Source organism: Mirounga angustirostris, unplaced genomic scaffold, assembly GCF_029215605.1.
Source record: "Mirounga angustirostris isolate CCGP_5_RB_7025 unplaced genomic scaffold, mMirAng1.0.hap1 SCAF_2, whole genome shotgun sequence".
NCBI lineage: Eukaryota > Metazoa > Chordata > Mammalia > Carnivora > Phocidae > Mirounga > Mirounga angustirostris.
Genome location: NW_026991710.1, coordinates 163,611,899 through 163,625,312, shown reverse-complemented (window position 1 = coordinate 163,625,312; position 13,414 = coordinate 163,611,899). Strand labels below are relative to the sequence as shown.

General features: G+C 41.6%; 1 protein-coding gene across 15 annotated transcripts in view; it reads right to left on the bottom strand.

The window, feature by feature from the left end:
- Positions 1 to 13,414, bottom strand: part of SLC20A2 (solute carrier family 20 member 2) — a 103,648-nt gene that overhangs the window by 15,914 nt on the left and 74,320 nt on the right. For 14 of the 15 annotated variants that reach the window (XR_010409673.1, XR_010409674.1, XM_064585474.1 and 11 more), the window contains 3 exons: positions 13,117 to 13,233; positions 8,997 to 9,221; positions 7,388 to 7,979 (listed from right to left, as the gene is read on the bottom strand). Coding sequence is in view for 13 of the 15 variants with exons in the window: in XM_064585474.1 (XP_064441544.1) it covers positions 7,388 to 7,979; positions 8,997 to 9,221; positions 13,117 to 13,233 (934 nt within the window). In the remaining 2 variants the exon portion in view is untranslated. The remainder of the gene's footprint in view (positions 1 to 7,387; positions 7,980 to 8,996; positions 9,222 to 13,116; positions 13,234 to 13,414) is intronic. The other variant, XM_045879925.3, reaches the window with a different exon arrangement.

The window sequence follows — 13,414 nt, the reverse complement described above, 5'->3', positions numbered from 1 at the left end:
TTTTAAGATTTTATTTATTAATTTGAGAGAGAGAGAGTGCACGCATGAGTGGGGGGCAGAGGGAGAAGCAGGCCCCCTGTAGAGCAGGGATCCTGACGCAGAGCTTGATCCCAGGACCCTGGGATCATGACCTGAGCTGAAGGCAGACGCTTAATGACTGAGCCACCCAGGCGCCCCTACAGGAGTCTATTTCTGAGCTCTACTCCATTTCACTGATTTATCTATTCTTTTACCATTACCACACTGTCTTGATTACTGTAGCTATATTATAGTAAGTCTTGATGTTGGGTAGTGTCAGTCCTTCAGTTTTGTCCTACTCCTCCAATACGGTGCTGGCTATTCAGGGTCTTTTGCTTTTCCTTGTAAATTTTACAATCAGTTTGTTGATATCCGCAAAATAAGTTGCTGGGATTTTGACTGGGATTGTAAGGAATTTATAAATCAAGATGGGAAGAACTGACATCTTGACAATATTGAGTCTTCCTATCCTTGAACATGGAAAATCTCTCCATTTAATTCTTTGATTTTATTCAACAGTTTTGTGGTTTTCTGCATCTAGATCTTGTACATATTTTGTTAGATTTATACCTGTTTCATTATGTAAACAATATCCTGTTTTTAATTTCAAACGCCACCTGTTCATTACTGGTGTGTAGGAAAGCAGTTGTATATTAACCTCATTCCTGCAACCTTGCTATAACTGCTTATTCATTTCAGGAGTTGAGGAAGTTCCCCTTTATTCCTAGTTTACTGAGAGTTTTTATCATGAATTAAGTGGTAAATTTTGTTCAAGATTTTTCTGCCTCAATTGATATGATCATGTGATTTTTTCCTTTTTAGCCTATTGATGTGATAGATTACATTAACTGATTTTTGAATGTTGAATCAGCCTTGCATACCTGGGATAAATATCACTTGGTCATGGTGTTTCATTCTTTTTATACACCGCTGGATTGAATTTGCTGATATTCTGTTGAGGATGTGTACATCCACGCTTGTGACAGATATTGGTCTGTAGTTTTCTTTTATGTCAATGGCCTTGTAGAATAAGTTAGGGAGTATGCCCTCTACTTCTATCCTCTCAAAGAGCCTGTAGAGAATTGGCATAATTTCTTCCTTAAATGTTTGGTAGAATTCACCAGTGAACCCATCTGGGCGTGGAGCTTTCTGTTCTGGAAGGTTATTAATTATTGATTTGATTTCTTAAATAGAGATAGGCCTACTCAGATAGTCTATTTCGTCTTTCATGAGTTCCGGCAAGTTGTGTCATTCAACGAATTAGTCTTTTTCATCTAGGTTGTCAAAATTATGGCCAGAGTGGTTCAGAGTATTATCTTTTTAATGTTCATAGGATCTATAGTGAAGTCCGCTCTTTCATTTCTGATATTAGTAATTTGTATCCTCTCTTTTTCTTAGTTAGCCTGGCTAGAGGCTTATCGCCTTTATTAATCTATTCAAAGAATTAGCCTTTGGTTTCACTGATTTTCTCTTTTGATTTCCTGATTTCAATTTCACCGATTCTTTTCTAATTCTTATTATTTCCTCTGCTTACTTTGGATTTAATTTTCTCCTCTTTTTCTAGTTTCCTTGGGTGGAAATTTAGATTACTGATTTTATATATTCTTTTCTAATATATACTTTCAGTGCTATAAATTTCTAAGCACTGCTTTTGCTGCTTCCCACTAATTTTGATGTGTTTTCATTTTGATTTAGTTTAAAATATTTAAAAATTTCTCCTTTGGGGCGCCTGGGTGGCTCAGTTGGTTAAGCCACTGCCTTCGGCTCAGGTCATGATCCTGGAGTCCTGGGATCGAGTCCCGCATTGGGCTCCCTGCTCAGCAAGGAGCCTGCTTCTCCCTCTAACCCTCCCCCTCTCATGCTCTCTCTCTCTCTCTCTCATTCTCGCTCTCTCAAATGAATAAATAAATCTTTAAAAAAAAAAATTTCTCCTTTGATCCATGTGTTATTTAGAAGTTTAATCTCCTGGACACCTGGGTGGCTCAGTTGTTAAGTGTCTGCCTTCGGCTCAGGTCATGATCTCAGGGTGCTGAGATCGAGCCCCACATCGGGCTCTCTGCTCAGCGGAAAGCCTGCTTCTCCCTCTCCCACTCCCCCTGCTTGTATTCCTTCTCTCGCTGTGTCTCTCTCTGTTAAATAACTAAAATCTTTAAAAAAAAAAAAAAAAAAGAAGAAGAAGTTTAATCTTCTTATATTCTGGGATCTTCTAATTATCTTTCTGTTATGGATTTCTAGTTTAATTCCATTATGCTCTGAGAGCAGACACTATATTAGCTTTATTTTTTTTAAAATGTGTTTAGGTGTGTTATATGGTCCAAAATATAGCATATCCTGCTGAATGTTCCATATGAGCTTGAAAAGGATGTGAATTATGCTGTTAGAGGAAGCAGTCCACGGACGCCAGTTATATCCAGTTGACTTGATGGGGTTAGTGAATTCAACTATGTCCTTACTGATTTTCTGCTTGCTGAATGTGTTTATTCTGCCTAAAATTAACATAGCGACTCCTGTTTTTGTTTGATTAGTATTAGCATGATATATTTTCCTCCTTCCATTTACTTTTAACCTGAATGTGTCTTTATATTTAAAGTGGATTTCTTATGGCAACATATACTTGGGTCTTGTTTTTTGATCCAGTCCGACAGTCTTTGTCTTTTAATAGGTGCATTTAGACCACTGACATTCAAAGTGATCACTGATTAGGAGGATTAATATCTACCATATTTGTTACTCTTTTCTATTTGTTGGCCTTGTTCTTTCCTACTTTGTCTTCCACTTTTTTTTGCCTTTTAATTGAGTATTTTATATGATTTCATTTTCTCTCTTCTCTTAGCATATTGATTATACTTTTTTAAAACTGTTTTTAGTTGTTGCCCTAGACTTTGCAATATATGCCTCTACAGCTAATCCATGTCTGCTTTCAAAAAAGACTATACCATTTCACAGACAGCATGGGTCCTTAAAATAAAAAAAATCCTCATTTCTCCCTCCCATCCCCTGTATCACTGCTATCATTCATTTCACTTAATACAGGCATACATAATGATATATATATGCAAAATATGTAATATAAATATAAAACATATAAATGTAAAATATATAAAATACATACATAGTTGATTCTTCAACACTGTGGGGGTTAGGACGCTGACCCCCACACAGTCAAAACTCTGTGTATAATTTCTGACTCCACAAAAACCTTACTACTAATAGTACTATTGACTGGAAGTCTATTAACACATATTTTGCATGTTATATGTATTATGTATTATATTTTTACAATAAAGTAAGCTAGAGAAAAGAAAATGTTAAGAAAATCATAAAGAAGGGACACCTGGGTGGCTCAGTCAGTTAAGCGTCTGCCTTTGGCTCAGGTCATGATCCCAGGGTCCTGGGATCGAGCCCCACATCGGGCTCCCTGCTTGGTGGGAAGCCTGCTTCTCCCTCTCCCTCTGCCTGCCACTCCCCCTGCTTGTGCTCTCTCTCTGACAAATAAATAAACAAAATCTTTTTTTTTTTTTTTAAAGATTTTATTTATTTATTTGACAGAGAGAGAGACACAGCGAGAGAGGGAACACAAGCAGGGGGAGTGGGAGAGGGAGAAGCAGGCCTCCTGCGGAGCAGGGAGGCCGATGCGGGGCTCGATCCCAGGACCTGGAATCATGACCTGAGCCGAAGGCAGACGCTTAATGACTGAGCCACCCAGGCGCCCCAAATAAACAAAATCTTAAAAAAAAAGAAAATTATAAAGAAATGTATTTATAGTATTGAAAAAAACCTGCATGTAAGTGGATGCACAGTTCAGACCCATATTGTTCAAAGGTCAATTATATATATGTACATACATATACATATATACAGCTGTGTGTATGCATATACGGGTGTGTGTGTGTATATATATATTTTAATTCAATTGTGGTCTGAGAGCAGACATTGTAATTATTTATATTCTTTTTAACTTGTTGAGATATGTCTATATATGAAACTACAGGTAACTCTATACGTATAATAATATATATCAGCATACATGATTGAATAATTGATACACTGTTAGTATTATTTTGAACAAACTGTTATCTTTTAGATCAATTAAGAATAAGAAAAATAAGTATTTTTACCTTTACTTAATCCTTCCATGCTGTTCTTCCTCTCTTTATGTAGATCTGAGTTTCTGAGCTATATGATTTTTCTTCTCTCTAAAGAATTTCTCTTAACATTTCTTACAAGGCAAGGTATTTCTCTGGCAACAAATTCCCTCACTTTTTGTTCTTCTGAGAAAGTCTTTATTTCTCCTTCACTTCTGAAGAATAATTTCCCAGGGTACATAATTCTAGGTTGGTGGATTTTTTCCCCCTCACAACTTTAAATATTTCACTCCACTCTCAATTGCATGGTTTCTGAGGAGAAGATAGATGTAATTCTTATCTTTGTTCCTCTATAAGTTTTTTTCTTCTGGCTTCTTTCAGGAATTTTTCTTTTATCTTTGATTTTCTATAGTTTGAGAATGATATGCCTAGGTATAGTTTCTTGGGGGCCTTTATCCCACTTGCTACTCTCTGAGCTTCCTGGACCTATGGGTTGGTTGGTGTCTACCACTGATTTAGGGAAATTCTCAGTCATTATTGTTTCAAATATTTCATCTGTTCCTTTCTCTCTGTCTTCTCCTTCTGGTAATCCCATTATGCATATGTTAACACCTCTGTAACTGTCCCACACTCCTTGGATATTTTATTCTGTTTCTTTCGGTCTTTGTTCTCTTTACTTTTTGGTTTTGGAGATTCCTGTTGACATATCCTCATGCTCAGAGATTCTTCATTCAGCCGTGTCCAGTGTACTAGTAAGCCCATCAAAGGCATTCTTCATTTCTGTTACAGTGTCATCTCTAGTATTTCTTTCTGGTTCTTTCTTAGGGTTTCCATGTCTCTGCTTACATTGCCCATCTGTTCTGGCATGATGCCTACTTTATCCATTAGAACCCTTAGCATATTGGTCATAGTTGTTTTAAATTCCCAATCTGATCATTCTAATATCCCTTGCCATGACTGGTTCTGATGCTTGTGCTCTCTTCCAATTGTGCATTCTGCCGTTTGGTATGTCTTGTATTCTTTCTTGATAGGCAGACACGAGGTGCCAGGTAAAAGGAGCTGCTGTAAGTAGGCCTGCAGTGATGTGGTGGAGAGGTACAGCAGGGCGGGGAAGGCTTCGCTAGTCCTGTGGTTAGATCTCGGTCTTTCCGTGAGGCTCTGCCTCTGGACTGCGAACTTCACAAGTATTTCTGTTTGTTTCTCCGCTTCGTGTAGGACGGATGGTTCATGTGGGCTAGGGTTTCCCTTCATCCAGGTTAGGCTGTGATAAAACCCCAGAGGGCTAGGCTCTGGTTAACTAGTTTCCCCTGAGGGCAGCTTGTTAAGAGCACAGTGCTCTGGGTATGTCAAAATAGTTACTTTGCCTCTCCCCCGTGATGGAAATAGGAGGGGACTGTTTTCTCTCATTTTCACCATGAGGAGCTGATAGAGCTCCTAGTAGAGGTAAAACTGACAATCTGCGGTGGGGGAGGGGGGCTCTTCCTGGGGTCTTTACCCCTCACACTTGTCTCCACGGAGCCTCCAGGAATTCATCATTCCAGTTCAGGCTCTCCTGCCCGGCACTGGTCCCCACAGCACTTTCCACTCGTGAGTCTCCTCCATGACCCCCTGTACTTCTCTGTCTCTCCTGTACTTGGGAACAGCCAACTGCCCTGGGTCCTCCTCTTTCTATGGGTCCAAGGCAGGTTGTTGATTTTTCAGTCTGCCCACTTTTTCACTTGTTGTGAGGATGGAGCAACAACCTCTGAGCTCCCGCGTGCGGAGCCCCCTGCAGGCCTTCGACGGCGGCTGTCTGCAGGTCCAGTCTCCCCTTCTCAGCCCGCTCGACGCTGTGCAGGCAGAGTGGAGGCTGAGGGTCACAGAGAGCTGCCATTCGAGACTGCTTCTCATTAGCTGTGTGATCCTGGGTCAGAAACGTCACATTACTGAGCTTCAGATTCCCTGTCTTTGAAGGATACCACTTATGACCTCAAAGGACCGTTTTGAGATGGATTAGAGTAAGTTACAAATGGTTCAGCACTGAAGCCTGGGGTAAAGGTAATAATCTATGGTTAAAGGAACAGAAGCCTCTCTCTACTGTCACGTTACTTCCAGAATCTTGCTTTTATCCGACCATGTCTGTACTCAGAAGCCTCAAAACCAGCCCCTGCACTGCAAGCCATTGCCTGAGACTCCAGCCTTCTGAAGCAGTCCCCACCGGACTCTTCCTGAGGCCTTGCAATACTGCTCTGGGGTGGTTCGGTACTTTTCCATGTATGTTCTTTTAATCTCCCCAGCTGGAATTTAAACTCCCAAAGAACAGGGACCCAATTCAGAGCACTTTACCAGTACCAGGGCTTCAGTGAACAATTTTTGATCAGGAGGAGGAGGAAGCAGAGTGGTGCTGGGGGCGGGGGGGGGGCAGTCAAGAAACTAAGATAGGACAGAACATGATGCCTCAAAAGCAATAACACGGCGACACCTATATAACAGTGAGTGGAACCTGAGATGTCCAGGCCTCTCGTCTGGGAGGATGACTTCTTTTAAAAAGAACAGACACTGAACCGCACCTGGTTAGGCAGAGTCTGGAAAGCCACAGCTATAGAATGCCAGTCATATATCTGCGCAGTAAGAACTACGACAACTGCATGTTTTCCTGATTTGGAAAAAAACACTAGGCCTGATGATAATTATAGTAATAGTAATAAAGAAAATACACAGATACTGACTATGTGAGGAGCACCGTCCTAAGCGCATTAAATTCAGCATCTCACTTAATCCTCCTGGAAACCCCATGAGGCTGGTACTAGTTTCACCCCCATTTTACAGATTGGGACACTGAGGCTTTGGGAAACTACACGGCTTATCTAGGGCTTCCCAGCTCGGAAGAAGAGAACAGAGACTCTTTACATATTCCAGGCCTCCATGACCTGCTGACCTTACAGTCCACACTCTCTCCCTCCGTGGCCTCCTTGCTCTTCCTACGGTACCCAAGGCCCGCTCCTGCCTCAGGCCTTTGCACCTGCTGTCCTGGGACTGCTCTCCCACAGATGCTCACTCGGCTGGCTCCCTCAGCCCCTTCAGATCTCACCCAGCGAGCCCTAACTTGAGCAGCCTAGCCAACACTGCAGTCCCCCAGGCGCTGCCATCCCCCTTCCTACCTTATTCTCCCCTGCGCACTTACACGGCCTAGCACACCACATATGTCTACTCCCAGTGACAGGGGTCTTAGTCGGCTGTCCGCACAGCACCTGGCCCGCAGGCAGACCCTCAGCACATACTCGCTGAACGAACGAATAACTTACCTCACGTCATTGCCACCATGAGCGAAGGATCCAAAACAGGCGGTGAGGACCTGCAGGAAATGGAACAGGAGGTGGACCTCGGCTGTGTCCTTCTCCTCCTTCTCCTCTTCTGCAGGGTCCTCTCGGGGCTGGTCAGGATCGGTCAGCTCAGAGGCCAGCTTCATTTCCACACCTCCCTCATCGGCCTCGATCTCAGCTTCTGCGACCGCATTGCAGTAGCTCGAGTAGCTGTCATAGCGAAGTCTCTTCTTGGAGTAGGATACGGCGTCACCCACCAGCTTCTCGCTGTCCTCGGGGGCGGAGGACGAGTCGGCAGCTTTGAAGGTCGAGTGCACGGGCATCCCACAGATGGCGGCCGTGTAGCAGGTGTAGCTGTTGTTCCGGCGCAGCAGCCTGTAGTTGTTCTCTGGGGCGGGCCTGTCCTCGGGGCCCCTGTCCGTGTGCATTCTGTGCAGCAAGTCCTTGTAGAGCCCCGAGTCTTTGTGCACCGTGTGGTACACGTGCCCGTCGCTCCGCGTGTGGCCATCAAAGCCGAAGGTACCGTTGGAGATGGGCGATTTTGCAGAGCCATGAGTCATGGAAAGTGCCCTTCCTGAAAAGGGTTAACGAGAGTCTGATTTTCTAGCCTTTCGAATATAATTGGTTTCTGGAAGGAAATACTCCTCATGGTGGTTATCTCTGGAAATTAGGGTTATGGGGATTCTCAATTTTTTCCACCTGCTTTCTTTTCCACATTAACTATAAAGAACATGTAATATGGTTAAAATAAAAAAGGAAATTTGGAAACATACAAACTAATAATATGGCATTTGAAAATGATGCTATTTTTCTCTTAAAAAGTGTCTTCTAGAAATTACCACAGCACTCTTTCCTGTTTCTAGTAACCAATAAAGGGAGAATCCTTATAAGGAACTTATCTTGGGGAAACTTCATACATGAGGGACAAAATCCAGTTCACTGGGAGACAGATATTTTAGGTGCTCCTTAAAGGCCAATCATGACTGTTAGAGGCACTTATCTGTCAGATCAGTGGGGCAAAATCCATTTGCTTTCTTTGGGCCACGTCGGAGACCGCACCTACGGGAAGCGAAAGCAGGTGCCAGGGCGCCACCTTGCAGGGAGGCGGGGAGCTGCCCAGACAGGCTTGGCAGAGGCTGGTGCTTCGCCCATTGTTCTCCACAAATGTTAGGAAACAAAAGAACCCCCCTGCCACAGGACAGTCTCGATGTTTTCTGAGGTTCCTGTGATTCTACAGTAGGACGACCTCCTTGGTTCCAATTTCAGCTTTCCTCTGTGTCTTCCGGGAGGAAAGCACACTTAGCGAGCTGGAAGGGCCAAGCTCCGGCAGCTGGGAGGATGCGCGCACAGCTGCCCGAGCCCAGCCGCACGGAGGCAGTGCGGGCATGGTGTGCGGCCCCTCATGAGACCAGAAATAGCTCTTGGAAGACAATCACAGGCCCAGAGTGAGCCTGCTCCTGCTCTGTGACTGCATGGTCTCCTGAGATCTTTAGCCTGGGTTCTCCCAAAACATGAAACTGGGGAGCACTTCTGTGCATTAAGACTGCCTTCTGCCAACCATGCAAACCCCAATCCTCTGCACACGTCTTACCATAGGAGGCCCGGGGGTGGTTTCCCACTGATGTGCCTTCCGAGGTCCCAGCCAGCTCCCCTGCAGGCCCCGTGAGAGGGACAGTGCTGTCGTCATTGGCCTTGGCACCTGGTAGCTCTTTAAATACCGGGGAATCCACTTCCTGAATTTTCCCGAGGCTTTCATCGGACACTCGTGATAAAGCGGCTTCTTTTTGTAATTTGCCTAAAGAACATATAGTCATAACTGAAAATGGTGAAATAGAGTTCTTGTTATTAAAAAATGAATATAAAAATGAATATTTATCTTTATACTTCAGTAGTTACTTTGGAAATGAAAAAAAATAGTTATAGCTAGATAGAAAAAATAAAGTGGAGAGTTCAATTATCTGGGAAACTTGAGCCAGAAAAATTCAGCTACTGAGGACAAGAGGGGGGCTCAAGCCTCAGTCATCTCCTCCAAAACCAACAAATAGAGAGGGCTAGATCCGGTCCCCACGGTCCCTTCCAGGGCTTGCATTCTGTAATCCTACAACTATCTGGACTGGTCTTGTGTTTTCTTAAACTAACCTCAAAATCACTGAATTGTTTATCCTTTTTGTCTTCAGAGATATTAGTTAGAGTCTGTTTGGTTTTCTTCTGTTCAATAAATTATTGGTCTCCAATTTCTTCAGGTCACCAAATCTTAGGAAACAAGTAAATCATCTTCCAAAAAGGAACAGAGAGATCCTACTTACTTTTAAAAATTCTTTACTTTCATAAGAGAGAAGGGATTTTTTTAAAGAGCTGCTTGAAAGCTCTGTAGCATTCTTTTTAATCCGATCTGATAAGTGGTACGGCTGATTTAATGATGTCGCTACTTGTAAATTCCCCTGGGCAAATATCTAAGCTCTCACCTACAGGACTAAAATGCAAGAATTCTTCTCAGTTCCTCTGCTGGATACACTCACAGAATCTCCATCACCTCTCTCTCTCTATCTAGAGAGTCAGAAGAAACACACACACATCTTCCAAAACTACACTTCTGTTCTGTACTACGGGGAACGAAGAAAGGTACACACAGATCTCCGACCACAAGGTGCTTATAATCAAAATGGGAGAAATAATATTTGTAAAGATTACAATAATAATTAAGCAAAAATTGTTAACACTTACATGATACAGGTTTCATTATTTTCTGCTTTTTATTAATGAGCACACCGAGGAACAGAGAGATTAAGCCATTTGCCCAGAGTCACCCAGGTGGTAAAATGCAGGTAGTTTAGCTCTATGGTCCATGTCCTTAATCACTAGTGTGTACTTAAAACAACCGAACAAGAATATATAGTGAAAATATCAAAATATGGCATTGGCAAAAAAAAAAAAAAAAAAAACCTCCTGGGAAGCCAGAACGGGGAGCAATATCAGTTTCCTGCTGTCATATTAATAGCCTTAAGCTGAAAAGCAAAGATTTTATAGTCTATTTGACAAGAATGTTCAGATAGTAGGAAAAGTCTTTAAACATCAAAGCATTTAAGTATGGGGTTAAATCAGGCCAGTGGCATGTTTTAAGAGGCTCATCTTAGGCGAGTACTCTGTATGAATAGAGGAGGTGATATTTATTCTCAGCAGAGAGCAGGGAGCGGGGCTACATGGGGGAAGCAGCAGCAGCTAGTTATCAACCCATTACTGACGTGGCTTTACACCATTTAATCTGAAGTTGTAGGTATATTAATGTGCATCTTTTTAGTTTTTGTTTGAATTTATATGCAGTAAGTTGACTATGTGCCTATGTGCGTGTCCGTCCTGATTCTAAGAGGTGTCTAGATCCATGTAACCCCCCCCCACAATCAGGATGCAGAGAGGTTCTATCATCTCCCAAAGCTCCCCGTGTAGTCAGACCCCCTGCCCAGCTCCTTGGCAACCACTGTCCCTACAGTTTTGTCTGTTTCAGACTATCACATAAATGAAACCACAGAATTTGTGATTTTTATAAAAATTTTAAAAAGGGGAAAAAAACTTTTGTTAGTGGGTGAAACAAAGAATTTTTAGATGGGACACCCAAAACACAATTTATAAAAAATTTGGTAAACCGCACTTCATCAAGATTAAAAACTATTGCTCTGTGAGAAACACTATTAAGGGAATGAAAAGACAAGCTACAGATTGGGAGGAAGTATTTGCAAATCCTCTGACAAAGGACTTGTATTCAGAACACAGAGAAATCTTCGAAAATAGCGCAGTTACAAAATGAGCAAAAAATTTGAACACACACTTCATCAGTAAAGCTATATAAATGGCAAATAAGTCCATGGAAAGGCACTCCACATTGTTAGTCATCATGGAAGTGCAAATTAAAATCACGAGATACCACTACACACCAATCTGAATGGCTCAAAAAAATATGGACAAATTCTATGCATTTTATTTTTTTCCCTAAAAGTCTTATCACTTTCTATTTTCATTTAAATCTATGATGCGCTTTGAGTTAATTGTTTTTTTTTACAGGTGTGAGGCTTACGTTGAGGTTCTTTTTTTTGCATATAGATGTCCAAATGTTCTAATACCATTTGTTGAAAGATGTCTCTTTCTCCACTGCAGTGCCTCTGTACTTTGTTGAAAAATAATGTGCTGTATTTGTGTGGGTCTATTTCTGGACTCTAGTCTGTTCTATTAATGTGGGTTATCTTTTCACTCATTCCACATGGTCTGGTTGCTTTATATTAAGTCTGAATTGAGTAGTATGAATCCTCCAACTTGTTCTTTTTTAAAATTGTTTTTGGCTATTCTAGTTCCTTTACCTTTCCACATAGATTTTAAAAGTAACTTCTCTACATCTACCACATATCTTGCTGGGATTTTAATTTAAAATGTATTAAATCTAGAGGGCAATTTGACAAGAACTGACATCGTAACTCTACTGGGTCTTCCACTTCATGAATATGGTATGTCTCCTCATTTCTTTTGCCCTTCTTTGAAATATGGGTTTTCAAAGTCAGATATGTCCACACTAAAACACAATTGTAAGGCACACTCTGAGGCCAAAAGTAAATACTTCTTTTCTTTTGAGAACCCTATAAAAGCATGTGGCCTCAAGGCTTGGAATTATGTTGCTAGTGACAGAAAAACAACTCTGGCAACTTTCTGACCCATATTCTTCTTTTTAAAAAAATTGTTTATGTCGAGGTGTAATTTATACATAATAAAATTCATATATTTTAAGTGTACAGGCAGATGACCTGTGATGAATGAGTACACCCTAAAAACACTCCCCCAACCGGGAGAGAGAACATTTCCATGTCCCTGGAATGTGCCCATGTGCCCCTTTGCCATCAGTCTCCTGAAACTCCCCACCATCTCCAGCACCCACTGGTTTCTATTGCTATAGATTAATTTTCCCTAGAATCATACAGTACGTACTCTTTTGTAGCTGGCTTCTTTTGCTCAAAACAACGTCTGTGAAATTCATTATGTTGTGGGTAGTTCATTCTCTTGAGTGCTAAGCAGGCTTCTACTCTATGAATATACCACAATTTGGTTATCCTTTCACCTATTTAGGAACACTAGGGCTGTTTCTAGTTTCTGGCTATTAGGACAGAATGATTGCATACAAGTCTTTTTATGGATGTGTATACTCATTTTTCTTGGATAAATTCCTAGGAGTGGAATTACTGGGTCATGTGGTAAATGTATGCTTAACTTTACAGGAAACTTCTAATTTCCAAAGTGGTTGTACCATTTTTCACCATAAATGCATGAAAATTCTATTATTTCACTTCTTCATCAACAGTTCAAAATACTAGTTTATTTAGTTTTAGCCAATCCTGTGGGTATGAACTAATATCTTATTATAGTGTTAATCTGCATTTCCCTGAAGACTAATGTTTTTCATCAGGCTGGTAGAAACTGACCAAACAGTCAACTTCCAGTTATCCGAGGCAACCAGGACCTTACTGCTCACTCAAGTCACAAGTGACCAAGAAAAAGCTTGAGCGGGAAAGCAGTCAGGAGCCAAGAGACAAGGATGGGGCCTGTATCTCAGTGCTATGTTCTGGACTCATCCATGTTTTCAGTTTCCTGTGTTAGTAAGGGTGATTATGGATTATACCTGAAGCCCCAGGAACCAGGGATTTTGTAAATCAGAGGAATAAAAAAGCCCTTACCTGCTATTTTCCTCCGCATCCATGGACACACAAAGAGCCATACAAAAAGGGCAAACAGCAACGCAACACCAAAGGAGATGAGTGCTATTGCCCATATGGGAAGGACCAGACCAAGCACTGGGAAGGAAGAAGGACAGTCGTGTTGTCAGTGGATACTTTCTGAAAGGTCAAGCCTCATATCAACATACTTTACATTTCTTAAATCCAAAATGAATCACCTGGACTTCGTATTTAATAAAACTCTCAACCAAAAAAAAAAATGCTATCGTTTTGGGGGTAGGAAGCTGTGTGTTTAAGA